The sequence below is a fragment of the Ceratotherium simum genome, chromosome 22, assembly GCF_057802395.1.
Source record: "Ceratotherium simum simum isolate JZ-2026a chromosome 22, ASM5780239v1, whole genome shotgun sequence".
In the NCBI taxonomy this organism is placed as follows: Eukaryota; Metazoa; Chordata; class Mammalia; order Perissodactyla; family Rhinocerotidae; genus Ceratotherium; species Ceratotherium simum.
In genome coordinates this window covers 3,081,680-3,099,016 of record NC_141921.1, presented here as the reverse complement: position 1 = coordinate 3,099,016, position 17,337 = coordinate 3,081,680, and the positions used below count along the sequence as shown (strand labels likewise).

At 45.4% G+C, this 17,337-nt stretch overlaps 1 protein-coding gene across 6 annotated transcripts in view; it reads right to left on the bottom strand.

Annotated features, from left to right (window-relative positions):
- Positions 1-17,337, bottom strand: part of PLPP3 (phospholipid phosphatase 3) — a 98,919-nt gene that overhangs the window by 39,798 nt on the left and 41,784 nt on the right. For all 6 annotated transcript variants that reach the window (XR_015555730.1, XR_015555728.1, XR_015555729.1 and 3 more), the window contains one exon: positions 13,466-13,623. Coding sequence is in view for 3 of the 6 variants with exons in the window: in XM_087445860.1 (XP_087301986.1) it covers positions 13,466-13,623 (158 nt within the window). In the remaining 3 variants the exon portion in view is untranslated. The remainder of the gene's footprint in view (positions 1-13,465; positions 13,624-17,337) is intronic.

The window sequence follows — 17,337 nt, the reverse complement described above, 5'->3', positions numbered from 1 at the left end:
CCTTCAGCGTTTATGAATTTCCTCGTGTTGCCTGCACTGTCCCCTTAATCCTGAAGGACAGCGAATGAGTCCTGATTTTCGTACCCTTCCTCCATCCCACTGTGTCTCCTCCTTGACACTCAGGGGGCATTTATCACTACTAAGAAAAAAAAAGCCACCAATTATTGATTACCTATTGCACAGCAGGTATTACTTTTATACACTTTATTTCATGAAATTCTCACAACCACCGTGAGATAGATACACTGAGGCTCAGAGAGGCGCAGCACCTCAACGGAAACTGCCTGGTTTTACATTAAGAATGGGGGGCCAGGGCCGGCCCGTGGCGGCTTAGCGGTTAAGTGCTCGTGCTCCGCTGCTGGCGGCCCGCGTTCGGATACCGGGTACACACCCACGCACTGCTTCTCCGGCCATGCTGAGGCTGCGTCCCACATACAGCAACTAGAAGGATGTGCAGCTATGACATACAACTGTCTACTGGAGGTTTGGGGGGAAAAAATAAATAAATAAATAAAATTATAAAAAAAAAAAAAAGAATGGGGGGCCAGCTGATTCTCTGTAAGGCAGACGCCTACGAAGCAGAGGACCAGTTCCGCTTTGGTGATGCACAACCACACAGAGCTGCCCTTGTCTTAACTCCACAGCACGGCCCTGGCCACTTCCTGGTTGCAACCAGAGTCCAGAGACAGCGATGCTCAACTCATCACTCACCACAAAGTCCCTTTCGCACTTCCTCACAGGCAGGACGATGAGCCACACTTGCCCTTTCAGGGAGCAGAGAGCATGTTCCCAACCACAAGGGAAGCAATAGAGTGACATATCCGGGCACTCCTTTTTTTTTTTTTTTTTTGTGAGGAAGATCGGCCCTGAGCTAACCATCTGCCAATCCTCCTCTTTTTGCTGAGGAAGACTGGCCCTGGGCTAACATCCGTGCCCATCTTCCTCCACTTTATATGGGACGCCGCCACAGCATGGCCTGACAAGCAGTGTGTCGGTGCGCGGCCCAGGATCCGAACTGGCGAACCCCAGGCCGCCGCAGCGGAGTGCGTGCACTTAACCGCTTGCACCACCGGGCCGGCCCCAACTCCTTTACATAGTCTCCCGTGTACAGCTGGGAGACTTTACAGCTGGGGAAGGCGTCTGGGCATGGGGTCTGATCCAAGTCCTCGAGGGCTCCCAAGTCCGGGGGTAGGATGGCCATGCAGGAGGGAAATGCCAGCTGGGCTCAGGGGCGACCAGGTGCAGTCCCGAGAACAGCTACCAGAACTGCTGACATTTATACAGTGGCTGTGTTTATAAATGCTTGATATTTCTAAGTGCTACACTTTGGTTTCCCAGATCATACTAAGTGTGATTCCATATTAGAGAGAGATGGTCAAGGCCAGTCCAGTCCAGCATCCTGGCTTAGCCATTCCCTGGAGGGCGGGACTAACACCCGGTCCCGCGGAGGTGCTCAGAGACTATTGGTTGAATGAATGAATGAAAGAAAGGGGGCAGGACAGAAGTCTCCACCATTGTTTTACTGCAAAATTGGGAATATCCTGTAAACATTACCAACAGTCCTTTGATAACACGTTGCAGAGATTAAAATTGGAGAAGCATGGTAAGTCAGAAATGAAAGGGTCCATTATATATGGAAGAAACAGGTCAAATTAACTCACAGCTGAAGATTAGCCGCAGGTGTCTGACTCCCGCCCAGCATTCTTTCCTGCCCTTCATGGTCTAATCCCCTTTTGAACCTATTTATTCTTTTACCCATGTAACCTTACAGGCTAACAAGTTCCAGATGTTATTACCACCACCAGGTTCTCTAACTCTTTCTTATTCCTCTTTATTTATAAATCATGCTCACGTGAATTGAGACGCAGAGGGAAGAACACTTAACTAGGGGTCAAGGGGCCGGGGTTGGAGTCCCTGCTTACTGAGTGAATTTGGGGTAAGTCAGTTTCTCCATTCGCAAAATGGGGGCGCTAGACTCCGTGATGTATTACTTCATAAGTGCAATGACATTTGTTCTCAACTCTCCTGTGTGACCTCCACCACTAGCCTCCCAACCATAAACCAATAAAAGCAGCAGTGGAGGAAAGGCCTTCCTCGGAGATGACACCACAGGCCAGAAACAGAACCAAGGCCCATGTACAAGCCCTGCCCTTGGACTGCTCTTCAGTTCTTTGTGCTGTACCACTGCCACAGGTGAAGAAACTGTATCTAAATTGCCTCTGCTTTCCTGTTTGATGCTGAAAAAGAACACGTGAGTTTCCATTGCAAATAAGTATCTCTTACATGAATGTACTGATTAATCTCAGGGGAGTCACCTCCTCCTCTCACGGGACGAGAAAGGGGTAAAGAGAACATTTTCTGGCACCTGAAATTACTAATAATGCTAATAATAGCATCAATCTTTTACACTTCTTTTTCACTTTACAGTTTCATTTAATCTGCAACTCTGGGAAGAAGATATACTCATTCTACAGATGGGGATGCTAAGGCACTGAGAGAGAGTAACTTATCTGAAGCATTTGAGGCTAGTAAGTGACAGAGTTAAAAGCGGAGACCAGATAGTCTGACTCTCCAGTTCAAAGACCCACAGCAGACTACATTGAGATAATTTTATTATTTCTATTGGTATTAAAAACAATTTCCACCGTAGAATAACAATTGTATACAGTCGCGCACCACATAACTACGTTTCAGTCAAAGGGCCGCATATACGACGGTGGCCCCGTATGATTAGTACCACACAGCCTAGGTGTGTAGTAGCCTATATCATCTAGGTTTGTGTAAGTACACTCTGTGATGTACAACAAATCACGTAACGATGCATTTCTCAGAACATGTCCCCGCCGTTAAGCGACGCGTGACTATATTTTCAAGGACAGGACCAGGCTGAAGCCATTTAGCAGACACGTGACTCCAGGACCACATGGCTTCTGCGGCAGCCCTGACAGATCTTGGAGTTAATGAGCAACAAATTATGTATTTTCTCTATCCCCTAGTACAGAAGGGTCGGGGAGTCGACAACACAGCCATAAATCATCATTATGAACCAGCCGGACTTGGCTTCTTGTAATCCTAACCCTTAAAAGACCATTTAATGAAATTCGGGCTGTGAAAGGCAGCCCGAATACCTCACCTCTGCAGAAGAGGCGAAGGCTTAAATTGTTCCACGACACGTTACACACCTAACTCTGGAGTTCCAGATTTACTGCTTTCGGACTTTATTCATTACTCACAATGTTTTTATTCCTGAGTAATAAAATAAGCTCTTCCCTCCTCCTGCCTCCCCCTACAAAGGCTGTCTCCACCCCCAGACTCCCGCCCCTGGAGCCCTCATTTCTGCTTCAGTCAGCAAGGTTGTGATATGTAAATGTCACTGCTGAGAAAAATGCAGTCAATGTTGATCCCTTTCTGAAACAGCAAGCAGCAGATTCTGGAGGTGATGGCAGGCTGCCAGGCCAGCAGAGGAGAATTCTCCCCTACCTGCCTTTTAAAGCACTTGGCACAGAATCTGGAAACTAATAAAGTGGGAAAGCATTGCAATTATGCTACGAGGGGACAGAAAGGGACCAGTCCTCGCCTGAGAACGGCCACAGTTTGGAGGGAGGTTGTCTCCAACTCTAAGACAGCTCCTCTTCCTGTCTTTTCTGGTGTAAAAGAGCACAGCTGCCCACATATGCACAAATATTGAACTGTTCCGGAGAGGAAATCTGGAGAAACGCTAGGATAGACTTTTTGGAAATGAGAGAGCACAGGGTGATAAAAGAAGCCGACTTTGGAGCCAGAAAAACTTCAGTCTGAATCCCATCTCTTACTTTAAGCAAGTGACTTCACCTCTCTGGGCTTAGGTCTCCTCGTCTATAAAATAAAATTAATAATATCTACCTGGCAGGATTGCCAGGGGATTCAAGAAGGTGATATGTCAAATGCCTGGCATCCAGCAGAAGAGCCTTCCAAAAGTTAATTTTTCCTCCTTCCCTTGGAGAAGGGAAACAAAAAATTAACAAATACTTGCAGATAATATCTTTTCCAAGATACTTCCAAGAGCTCCTTGGAAAAGAACACTCTAAATTGAAGAGTTTGGAAGTACCATCCCTGTAGGGTAGAACCAGAAAGTGTGTATGAATATGTTGGTTCTGACCATTTTATCTGTGATGGCTTTTTCGGGGAAGCAAAGCGGAAGGGAAGTCTAAACCCAAGGCAGCACGAGCAGCCCTATTGTCTTGTTCGTAATATTCCACTCTATACATTATCCCAAGAAAAGTAAGATTTTTGCACATAGTGTCCCAATAATCCCTCTTTTAGAGACTGAGAACTCTTCTTCTCCTGCTGAGTTCGAAGGACAAACTTCCCTATATTCTGATCTGCTTGAATAATAATATTTGCATAGCACTTTACAACTGACAAAGCATTTTCACATCCACTGTGTTATTCACTTCTCACAACTCCCTATGCACTACTAAATTATTACTGGCACTTTATATGTGAGGATGGAGAAGGCCAGGACCAGTGAATCACTCTCGGTCAGAAATGAGGCAGGCGCAGGGCCGTCGCTGCAGCCCGGACCTCCTCATTCTAGTTCCTGTACTCTGTCCAATGGCGTCAAGCTGGCTTTCTCTTAGAAGTCCTAGCAGGCCACAGAATCTATGTCTCCAGGGAGACAGACACTCACAGAGCACCTGGTAAGGTCATGTAATCTTGTCAGGCACGTGCACATGCAAGTCCCTGCTAGCCACAGAGCGCCAAGCTGTTCTTCCACAGCTCAGTTATGCAGATTAACGAACTTCTTTCAGTCCAGAAGAGATTCATTCAACAAACATTTGATAATGGAGAATAATGAAGAGAGAATCATTGTTCTCAGTCCCAAGGGAAAGGAAAAATGTAACGTATCTGGGTCCTGCTTCTAATGAGACAGAAATGTAGCTGTATTTTCGCTGAAGCTGAATACTCCATCTTATACAATAAAATGTAGTACCTTCAATGACTAGAAATAATTGATGAGAAATTTAATCTTCGATTCTTCTCCTACTTGGCTGTCTTCAGCTTGGCAGGAGATCAGCACCTCACAGACTGGGAAAGGCAGTGGGGACCCAGATCTGTCCAAGGCCACCAGTGGAGCTTCTGGGTTCTATGGGTAAGTCAACACTCCAATATCTAGAATATGGACAGCAAAGAGGCCAGTATGGCCACAGAGGCGATTTAGGGTTGAAGTCAGCAGTGGCCACCCTAAGTCCACAAGCTTTACGAAGAAGGCAGTCAGAAGAGTGAAGCACTGTTATTTCCCCAAAAGTCAGGGACTCAAGGCCACAGGTCTCCTAGATGACCGGCTCTGCCAGTCAGTGCAAGAGCCTCCAGACTATTCTTTCTGTAGCATTGCCCACTGCCCATTGCTTACTCCTTTTTGACACCGAATTTCCTAAATTCCTTAATATCACACGCCAGTGATTTTCTTCCTATTTCTCAAATACCTTTCTCCTTCTTCCAGTAGCTCCACTTCTGGGTTCCACCAGATAAATGTGGGTCTTCCTAGGATTATATCCCTGCCATTCTGCTGTGATCTCACCTGTTTCAATAGTTTCAATTATTACCACTGTGAAGATGACCTCCAAAAGAGCATCTCTCTCTCTCACTCTCTCGTTTCAGCTGACCCCATCAGTCCTATTCCAATCTTCTGCCAAATCTCCCAACTAGTTATCAAACTGATGTTATCATCATGTCAACCTCACCAAGTCTAAGAAACTGATGTTATTATCATGTCAACCTCACCAAGTCTAAGAAACTGATGTTATTATCATGTCAACCTCACCAAGTATAAGATCACACTCATTCCAGCTTCTGCCCCAAGCCTCACTTCTCTTCCCTCCACCTCCACTCAAGGTGCCACCAAACATAACTGCAAAGACATGGAATCTTAGACTCCTCCCCCTCATCTATCCCATTCTCATCAAATTCTGTTCACCCTACTTTCGCAAGGTGTCTCACATCCATCTTTCTCACTCTCTTCCCCTTGCATTGCCACCACTGTGGTTCAGGCCTCATCCTTACCTTGGTTAGAAAATTGATCAAGCTAGCTTAAAATACTTTCACCAATCTCTAGCCAATTAATTGGAGTAAAAACTCCTTAGCATTCAAAGAATTTCACAATCTTGCCAAAATCTTTTCCTACCTTATCTCTGTTGACTCCCTTAGACTCTATGTCTCCAGCCAAACAAGTCTGCTCTGCATTTCCTGAAAACACTCTTGTGTCAGACTCGACCATCGTTGGAGCAATCCCCTCTGCCTGGAATGTCAGGATCTCTGACGAAAGTCCCACCATCCTTCAAGTGGAGCTCAACTGCCAACTAGCGCACTGGGTTAGAGTTCTGGCTCTCTTACTTAGGAGTCTTAGACAACTGACCTCCATAACTCTTAGTTTCCTGACATGTGAAATCGGGGATGATGACAGTACCAAGAGCTCCAGGGTTGTTGTGATAATTAAATGGAACAATTGCTCAATGAATGATGATGGTGATGATGATGATGATAATGATGAAGCCTTTGGCAATGAAAACAACCTCCAGTGACCTTCCTCTGAACTCCTATAGGACTTTATTTATACCTCAGACCATCTACAGCACATGGTCTGTTTTGTCCTTGAAGCTCTCACCTCTCCGGGGCCCACCCCCCTGCACTGCCTTGACTCTCTGCTTATTCTCTGACCAATTCTTTAGTCTCCTTGAGGGGCTAAGGGTGTAGTCAGTCTTGTGCTTGACCTCTCCCCTTTAGACCCTAAGCTCTGAGGGCAGCATCTGCGTCTCCTACACCAGCTTCTAGGCCCAGGTGCCTACACAGTGCCTGCTTGCTCTAAGGGAGGTCTCACCAAGCATCTGCAACAGCAGGGTATCATCTTCTGTACAAACTACTACTGCACACTGCCGACCTTGTGCCATCATCTGCCCAGTGGTTTAGATGTTTTATCTTCCTCCACACACTGAGCTCTCCAAGCCCAGGAGCTTTTACAGCTCACTAAATAAAGAGCACTCGCTGAGCCCTAGCACAGAGTGGGCCTTCAATACATGTCAGTTCAAGCAGTTGGGCTCTGAAGCCAGACAGACCTGGGTTTTCATCCCTGTCCCCCATTCACTACGTTGACTAACCTCACACTAGTTACATCGCCCCAGTAAGTCCCAGTACCCTCCCTCATTTGTAAAATGGGGTAAATAATACCTACTTCACGTAGCTGTTGAAGAGGATTTAAGATAAGGCATATTGGCCCATTAGATAGCTAGTAAATGTTATCCGGCTCTCTATCTCATCCTCTAACACACAGACTCACACAGTATGGATTTCTCAGCCTCCTAAGCAGTATCATTTAAAATGAAGAATATCATCACTTTCATATTAGATACATTTTTCAAATAGTCATTAACCCCTAAGAGCTAACAAAGAATGGCTGCAGCTCTCACCTTTTCCAGGGCATGAGAGGTTGGGTGGTGGGGAAAGAGAACAAATGAAATCCTAATCTCGATGCTTGTGTTTGTTAAATTGCAAATAGATGCCCCCTCCCACCATACCCCCAGGCATAAAAAGGTTTTAGAAGAACTCTGTAGCCATCTGATCAGGGGATGACACAGTTGAAGGATTAATGTGGCCACTCTCTGTTGGTGGTCTTGGTAATTGCACAGATGTAGTGGATTGTAAACTGGGGGACCGGGTCTCCCACCAAGGTACCGCTGGGCCAGCACCACTTCACTTCTTTCAGAGTTGAGAACTCGACTAACCTTTAATGAGGAGGCAATCTTGGGGAACCTTGTTTTCTTGGCAGTGCTCTCTCAGATAAAGGGCGATGGGGGGTGGGGAGGAAGTAATGAAGTCCAGATGTAGGCAAAATGAAGCCTGATCCTGAATAAACAAGACTTGGAGGTATTAAGCTCTTCTTCTTGTCTGTCCAGCAAGAAATTCGCACGTTCCCATGTACACCATGGACCATATTTAAGATCTTGGGGAAGAGAATAGGATACTTTTCCCTGCTCCATATATCCTCTGACACCTTTTGGCCTAATGCTTTTGATTTTCTGCACAAAATTTATAGCCTCCTCTGTGAATTTTTACAAACATATATTGAGCACCAAAGTCTGTGCCTTGCACTAGCAATACAAAATCAAATCAGACTGGTTCCTACCCCAATGCAGCTAACAGGGTAACCAGGAAATAGACAAGTAAACAGACATGACAGTTCAGCACAGTAACTGCAAAGATAGAGCTGGGCCCAGGGATCTCTGGGATCTTTGGAAGGTGGGGGAGAAGGTAGCCAAGGAATGCTTCCTAGAGAAGGAGATGTCTGCTTGGTGTTTATTTAGCACCTACCATGTGCAAGAAGAAAAGGCCTGGTCTCTGCCTCCCAGGAACCTATCATCTAGCTGGGGAGACAAGACTCGGCTGCAAATCACATTACAAGGCAATATGTATCGAAGGTGCTCTTTGTCTACTTGAGACGAGGCAACTTCTGGCCGTTTAATGTTGAAGACAATACGCAGCTTGGCTGGGCTGCAGTTCACCACTGTGTCCCAGCACCTGCTACACATGGGGGTTTGATAAATAATTGTGGAAAGCAGGCAGGCTTTAGATGGCGGCAGTGGTGTCATTATTTGAAAAAGCCTGAGCCTTAGCATCAGAGGACTCCTAGTCTGGCCCTGCCACTAATTAGTTATGGGAAAGTCACTTAATATCCTTGACCCCAGTCGCCGTAGCTGTAACAATCCACCTCCCAGGATCACTACCAGGTGCAAGTAAGAGAATGTGCACATGAAGGCCCCTTTGTAAACTGTACAACACTGCAGAAATGGAAAGGATGATTCTCAGTGATGACACACATCACGGCACTTGATTCGACCCCCAAAACAAGCCTACCGAGCTGGTGAGCTATTGTCTCCAATTTACAGAAAGGTAAGGCGCAGCTCTTTTCCAAGGGGGTTAATGTCTTGCCTAAGCTCAAAGGACAAGTCACAGAACAAGAAAGCCCAGAAGTTGGGACATGAACCTAAGTCAGATGGTGCCAAAGTCTGAGATTTTTCTCTAGTTAGGAATATTATTACAGAGGATTAGATTCAATGGGATCTGAGAGTAAAAGTAGCATTTTTATAGCCAGAAGGAGAAGGGGATTCACCCATGACTCACCCCTGTGTCAACCCCTAGATATCAGGAATCTATATAAACTCCTTTCAGGGTCTGACCAACGTAAGCACTGAGCCCATGTTTATTTAAAAAGAACACAGAGCATTTTTTCCATATTAAAATCTTTACCCATAATACTCTTCACAGCACAGTGCAAGGCAAACTGAGAGGAGGCTGGATAGGAGACGATATTTTAGTGTTTGCTCCTAATCTCAGCGCTGCGAGTCATTAAGCCTTTACAAGGCAGGGATAGGAACCATTGCTTTGCGGATTTGGAAGGAATTCCTATTATGCTATAATTCCAGAATCTGAAGTACATCTGAAAAAGAGGTCAAAATGACTAGATTTTTCCATATCTCCTGCCATAGAAAGGTGTCTGCTTTCTCTATAACTTCAGACGTTTTGCATCTCCAAACCACACTCGCAACTCCACCGTCATTCCCTTCCTTTGTTGTGACTGGAGCCAAGGGCATCCGAATCAGGTAAGGCTTCTCTTGTTGTTTCAAACAAACCTGACACGGCAGGAGATGGCAGGAGAAGGCGTGGGCAGCAAGCAGCAGGATGATTCGATTTCCAGCTCTGGGTTCCCCTCCGCCCTTCCTGACTGTCATTCACACCCTCTGATCAGAAGCAGATTCTGGCTGGAGCCAGCCAGGTTCTGTGGCCAGTCATGATGGGAAAGTGGCAACGTGCTCTTGTTGTTTTTTAATTTAAGTTGCACAGCTGCTCCAGGATTGAGTATACTAAAGAGAGTTACTTTTCCTCTGAGGTCTTTGCTTTTACTTTTTCCATGGGTATTCGGGTACTTAAAGGCAGGTAAGTGGGCAAGCAGACCTCATGAGGAGCCCACATGTCACACAGGCCTCCAGCTGAAATACAGGGGCAGCTGGATCGGGGGGAAAAGTCCTCTTGCAAAGAGCACTGAGTGAGAGTCAAGAGACCTGAGTTCTAATGAACTAACTGCAAGGAAAGAGTGGGAGATATGATGTGTCCAAAGGCTGGAGTTCCTTTCCTGATTCTATTTTTACCAGATAGAAGGTCTTGGCTAAGTCACTTCACCACTTTTTGACTCTGTTTACTCATTTATGATAAAAATAGTTAACATTTATTGAGTATACTGTAGGTGCCAGGCACTGAGTTACTTACATATATTACATATATTACACATATATGTACACATACACAATACACATACACAATATATGTATTACACATAATACATATATTACATATACTTACATATATTAGCTCATTTAATTCTGAAAACCTTACTAAGTAGACATATTATCTCCATCTAACAGATGAGCTACTGAAATGAGCCTCACTGAGGTTAATTAACTTGCTATTTGTTCCATAACAGAGGAGCTCAGCTATGAACCAGAGCTTACACCTTTAACTCATGCTAAACTGAGAGCCATAAGAACGAATACCTCTCTCTCGGGGTTTCCTTGAGGGTGAAATGCTTGAACACGGTCCACAGGTTTCTAGAGCACACAGTAGCACGTGAAAAGGATAACAATTACTGTGGTATTTTCTTGCCTGGTCTTTCCTGGCCCTATAGGAAAGCACTCTCCCAACCTATTTTGCTGACAATGTATGGGATGAGGAAGCAGGCGGAAGCAAGGTGCTCATCCTATAACCAAGGCCACAGCACATGACTGCTTCAACAAAACCTGGGAGGTCAGGGAGCACTTTAATTAAAACATCAACATGACATGAGGAGAGACACAAGCGACAGCTAAGCTCTTAGGAAGATATTTTATTTGGAAATGTTACCATCTTGTGAGGAGGAAGGGACAGGTCTTGGCAAAAACAGGAAAAGAGCTGTTGACCAGGGGTCTCGCTTGAAGAAGGAAGAACAGAAGAGAAGCACAGACCCCAAAGAAGCTACTTTAGTACCCTACGTCCACCTTGCCCACAGCTACAAAGCACGTGCCTACGACTGACACAATTTGATTCTTATAGCCATCCTCGTGAGTGAATTCAAACACCACCCTCATTTTACAAATGAGGAAAATGAGGGCTGGAGAAACCAGTGATTCGCCTAATTTGCAGAGTTAGGGGGTGGCAAGGCCTCTGAAGAGTGTCTCTTTCCACTGCGCCATGTCTGGGAGCAGCCCACTAGGCAAGCCAGGGGTAATCTCACGTAGAGAGAGTGAAGAGCAGACATCCCTGTCACTGGGCTATTCTTATCTTAACCCCTCCCTGGTTATACTCAGCTTCCTAAAAGCATTCGATTAACTGATCTTCCAAGTGTCAAAAACACCTGTTCAAACCTTAGTACGAGATACCGTGCAATGGAAAAGCCAATCGTCCTAAAGAACTCAAGCACACACTGTCAATTTGGAGCAAATAGTAAAATCAGATTTTTATATTTCTCAGTTTCTGAACACATAGATCCTTAGTCCATCCACCCTTAAGAAACTACTACAGCTGCCAAATGGACTGTTTTTCTTTTAAAAGTTGGAAAGAATTCTACGAGCCTCCCTTCCCCCTCCCCAATTTCAAACTGTTGATTGTGTGCTTGGTTTATGATGTTATTAAAAAACAAAGAGGGGTCTCAAAGTTTACAACCAACCCCCAGAGTGGGGAAGTCAAAAGAAAAAATTCATGAACTGTGGTTCATGTACCATCAGCAGCTTACATTAGATCCAGAGCAGGCAAGAGTAGCTGACTGCCTATCCCCGTGAGCAGTTTCTTTGGATAGGAGAGCCAATCTCCCATCCAAAATCGAGTCTGCAAGATGGAAACAGGGCTTTGAAATAAGCCAGGCATAGGCATGAAGTCCATATTTACTAGCTGTCGCCTTTGAGCACATCATTTAACCCCTTTGAGCTTTTGGGTTTCCATTAGTATAATGGGGATACTACACTTATTTCACACATAGTGTTGTTAATACTAACTTCCTTCCTTCTTGGCTTGCTAACACAGGCCAAAGATAAGTTTCCAGGCTATGATTAAGACAAAGATGACTCAAGGATCTGTGAGAGAGAATTTATTATTTTGATGGGCATGATGCCTATCTCTTTTGCCCACATCGCTGGGATTCAAGGGCAAAGAACAAACAGAAAATATTAGACGTGTGGAACAGACCGCCGTGAAAATGTATGACCCACAAATTACAAGATGGGATTACCCTCAATTCCTCTTCCCCTCTCCTGCCCCAGATGGACACATCTAGAACAGGGCAGTGACCTTCCAAGCAGAGCCCAGGTGGGCCATACCCCAATTCCCACGAGGCTACCATTGCTCAGAATAATTCTAGGCCTTGTCCAAGTCTGTGGCACATTTTGCATCCTCAGTGAGGACTTCATCCTTTAAGGGAAGATCTGGATGTAAATCTGGGCTTTAGCTGCATATGAGTAACCTGCTCAGCAATTAAGAGTTTGCAAAGTATTTCAATATTCATGATCTGGGCCGGCCCTGTGGCTTGGTGGTTAAGTGCGCGCGCTGCAATGCTGGTGGCCCGGGTTCGGATCCCGGGTGCGCATCGAAGCACCACTTCTCCGTCCATCCTGAGGCCGAGTCCCACATACAGCAACTAGAAGGATGTGCAGCTATGACATACAACTATCTACTGGGGCTTTGGGGGGAAAAAGTAAAATAAATAAAATCTTTAAAAAAAAAAAAAAAAATTCATGATCTCTTTTACTCCTCACTGCAACACTATGGCTATGAAGCAAGATGGTCACCCCTGGTTTTAAAGATGCACAGCTCGTCAGTGGAGGGCCAGGTCTAGAACCTTGGTCTCTGGATTTCAAGTCCCATTTTATTTTCACTTTGACACCACAGCCACTGGATGAGAGAACTAAACGATATGCCAGAGAACGCCATGGCATTATCACTGTCACAGCAGCACAGCGCCAGTGTGGACAGACACAGAAAATGCCATGCTATCTGACGAGGCATTTCTCCCTCCTCTGGGGTAAGGGACGACTAGGTTCAAATCCCAACTCTACCACTTCTTGACCAAATGGCCTTGGGCAAATGACTTCTACTCCATGGACCTCAGTGTCTTAACTTGTAGAAGAAAGATAAGAACAATATCTAGGATTCATTGGATTGTTGTGGGGATAATGCAGGCAAAGTATTTCAGAAGAGTGCTTAACATACTTTTATAATACTTTTAGTATATACGTGTGTATATATATTTAGTATCTTAAAACACTTTTAGGAACAGTATTAACTGCATGAAATAAATAGTGTTAATTAAATGAAATTCTACTTGACCTGCCAAGCCTCTGCTGGCTCAGATATTCTAGAATGTGACACAGGGGAAGTCAGACAGGTTGAGCCTGGCAGTCTGGGTGCTTACCGCGAGGATGGCGATGACAATCCCCACCGCGCAGAGCACAGCGTCATTTATCGTCTCTCCAGTTTTCAGTGGATACTTGATGCTCTCGTCATTGCAATAAAACCCTCGATGGTACGGCTTGATGGTGCTTGTCTCAATGATGATGAAGGGCAGGCCCGCTGGTCAAGATGGAACCATCGCATATATCAGAAAAAAAAACAAAAAAAAGGGGAAAAACATCAGCGCCAGGAAACCAAAGAAGAACGACCCACAGCAAAGACCACCCCAAATAACAACACTGACAGTGACATTAATTCCTTGCGTTTGTAGAGCTCTACACGCTGTAGAGAGCTTCACTACATGCACCACTTTCCTGCTTTAGCCACCGCTGAGAAGAGTGTGGCACGGGGCCGGCCCCGCGGCTTAGCGGTTAAGTGCGCGCTCTGCTACTGGCGGCCCAGGTTCGGATCCCGGGCGCACACGGACGCACCGCTTGTCCGGCCATGCTGAGGCCGCGTCCCACATACAGCAACTGGAAGGATGTGCAACTATGACATACAACTGTCTACTGGGGCTTTGGCGGAAAAGGAGGAGGATTGGCAACAGATGTTAGCTCAGAGCCGGTCTTCCTCAGCAAAAAGGGGAGGATGGATGTGAGCTCAGGGCTGATCTTCCCCACAAAAAAAAAGAAGAGTGTGGCATCATCCTCTTGTCTTGTCCAAGAGCACAGAGGGAGGCAGTGGAAGAGACAGGGCAGGAGCTTTCCCACTGCTCTACAACATCCTCCTAAAAGTTAAAGCCCAGTTTATAATAATTACTAACACAGCCCCAAATCTAACGATGTCTCATTATGCCTCCTAGTGTGTTCTTCTCTAAGTCTTAACCATTTCCCCTTTGAGAAGCTCATCCTAAGGCCTTGCTGCATGGAGTATTGAAGGCCTTGGAGTCAGATCCCAGATCCACCACTTCTTAGCAACGTGACTTCTGGTTCTCACTCCAACTTCCTGAGCCTCACTTTCCCCACAAATGAGTTGTGGTGACGACTAAAGGAGAACAAAGCACATAAAACTTCTAGCACAGTGCTGGCACATAGTAGCTGCTCAATGAATGCCATTTTCAATCCTTTTCCTGCACTGTTCAAAGAGTCACTGACAAGACCCAACAGAGCTGAGCTGGGCTGTACTGCCTGCAGACCTGGAGGAGAGCCCAAGGGCATCCAGGAGCCCAAGCCACTCTTGCAGCTGCTGCTAGTTTATCAGCGGCTGGCTCAGATGCCACTCTCTTAAAGGTCACGGCAAATGGATTCCATCACCTGCCAGGAAAAGTCCCTCATAACCCTGAAGCAAAAAGTCAAAACCCACAATATCTCTTGCCTGGACACGCAATAGCCTCCAAATCGGTCTCCTGACCTTCACAAATATCCACCAGTTTCTTCCTGACCACGCACGTCCTTGCCTTGCTCAAGCCTCTTTAATGGTTCCCCATCGCACAGGATAAGATAAAGTCCTTAAGTATAACCTCCAGAGTTCCCCATGACCTGAACCTCCCCTCTCCAGACTCATGGTCTGCTGCTCCCCCTGACACATCCTCCAAGAAAACAGTCCACAGAGACTCTGTCTTGCTTGGTGCTCTTCTCTTAGACTGGAAGGTCTCTTCCTCCCCTACCACCAAGTTCAATACCAAGCCCCAATGCCACCTCACAAATTAAAAGGTGAGCCACTGATGTTAGGACTAGGGAAGACCACGAAACACATCTTGTTAATGATAACAGCCACCACTGATGAGCACCAACAACATGTAAAGTACTTTATATCCACTTTTCTGCTGAATCTTCCAGCAACACTGAGAGGCCATTTCAAAGCCTCGTTTAAGCAATACTATCGCTCACCTTCAAGTGGAGAGAACAGGGACTCAGAGAAAACATTTAGCTCATTCACAGTCTCTTAATCTCACCCCAAAATGCCTAAATCCCTAATTTAACTTTGCAAATTGGTTTCGTCCAAATGTGAATTTCATTAACTGAAAAATCCTAAGATAAGTGGTTGTTTAAAAGGTAAAATTCCATTTTCATGTTTTTCAAAAAGAATTAAATTCATGTCACGTTACTCGAAGGCTCAGACTGCCTCTTAAAAAAAAAATGTTCCATGAACTCCACAATTTTTCAATTACTTTGGTCCAGACCGGCAGCGATAAAAATGCTCACTTTCTAAAAAGTGTATTTATGTATCACTGTGCATACACACATGGATTTATTTGGTTTTATTCTTTGGATTTATTTGAATTCTATGGCTATTTATTTTGTGACCCCTAACTGCTTCCTGCTAGAACAACAATTTATTTTATCAAATTCATACTGGTGCTTTGAAAAGAGAACGGCAACACACCGCAGCACTGTGCTCGACTTTCTCAGAGTAAACACGCAGGGGCCCTGGAAGCCTATCACCATTGGCTCTTGAAACCCTGTCTGCAGTGGAGTGATGAGGGCACAGGGAGGCAGTGGACAAAGGTTCTGACTTAGAGATGGCAAGAGCAGCTAGCTGATCTTTTGGGGTTCGAGGCTGGCAGAGAAAAGATATCATATGGGCCTAAAGCATCTTCATTCCACGGCTGAAACACTTTGAAATGTGGCCAAGTTGGCTATGAAAAGTAGCTGAGAAGCCAGCAGCATGATATTAATAGTCCGCTTTTAAAGTTCCACACACCGTGATAAAATCGTTGAGCTCCATGTCCGAGCCCGGCCACAGCCTCTGTGGTGCCTACGAGCCAAAGCGTTGCTAATAAACTCAGGAAGGGAACAGACTTGAGTTCCTTCCATTTGTGCTACACTCTTAGGCCCCCAGCTTCTATTTTTAATAGTGTTCACATGATAGACCTGTAAAACATATGCTTCTAAGGACAATAAAACACATATAAAAGCTGTGGAGTTAGACAGAACTGGGTTAATGATCTCAACTCTGCTCCCTACTACTTGAGCAAGTTATTTCACACCCCCAAAAGCCCCTCTCATCTGGTTGATGGGAAAAATGAAATCTAGCTTTGGGACTGCTGGGATGATGTCATGAGTTAATATATTAATTCATTCATTTATTCAACAAATATTTAGTGAGTCTTAACTATGTGTACTAAGTACACGGAATACAAAGATGACACAAGCCCAGCTCCCAGGGAGCATACAATCTAGGAGGAGAAGTCACACATCATTGACCAAAATCAGTACAGGAAGTCACTTCAGCTGGAAGACACCAGGCAGCAGCACTGGTAATGTCGGCACAGTCTGGCACACACTGTGGACACTCTAAATGCAAGGAGGAAGAAGGGGGAGAAGTTCCACAGAGAAGGTAAGGAAAGAAAATCCGTCCGCTCAGCTCCTTTACCCTCTTCACCTGGGAGCAATCCAAATCCTTTTTCTTCCTTCCTTCTCCAAGGCTCAGGGAGGGTTTCCGGTTCTGATTATGTAGATGATGACCACAAAGAGACAAGAGTTGGATCTGAATGTGTTCTATTTATTTTCTTGAAAGGCGTGGAGACAGCATTTAGAAAACCCAATGGCTTTTCGGTCTCCCCTACAAACTTGTGGTATGACTGGGGGTGATGCCAGTCAAATCTTGACTTTGTTCCAGGAAGAGAGCAACCTCAGATCCCTTCAGTTGACGGAAAAAGCATAAACACTTCCCCCAATGGGGCAGCTGGTCCTCAAGAGACATAACATGCCTTGCCTCTCCAGGACACAGAGAATAGGCTGCTCTTTTCCAAAGCAGGGTCTCCATTTCTAATTTTGGCATCATCTTTATTACCAACCACTACAGTCCCTGGTCGTCATTTCAAGAAAATTCCCAGTGCTAGCCTCTGGGAATCTAGACGTGAATATATCATAGTGCCTGCCCTCAAGAGGC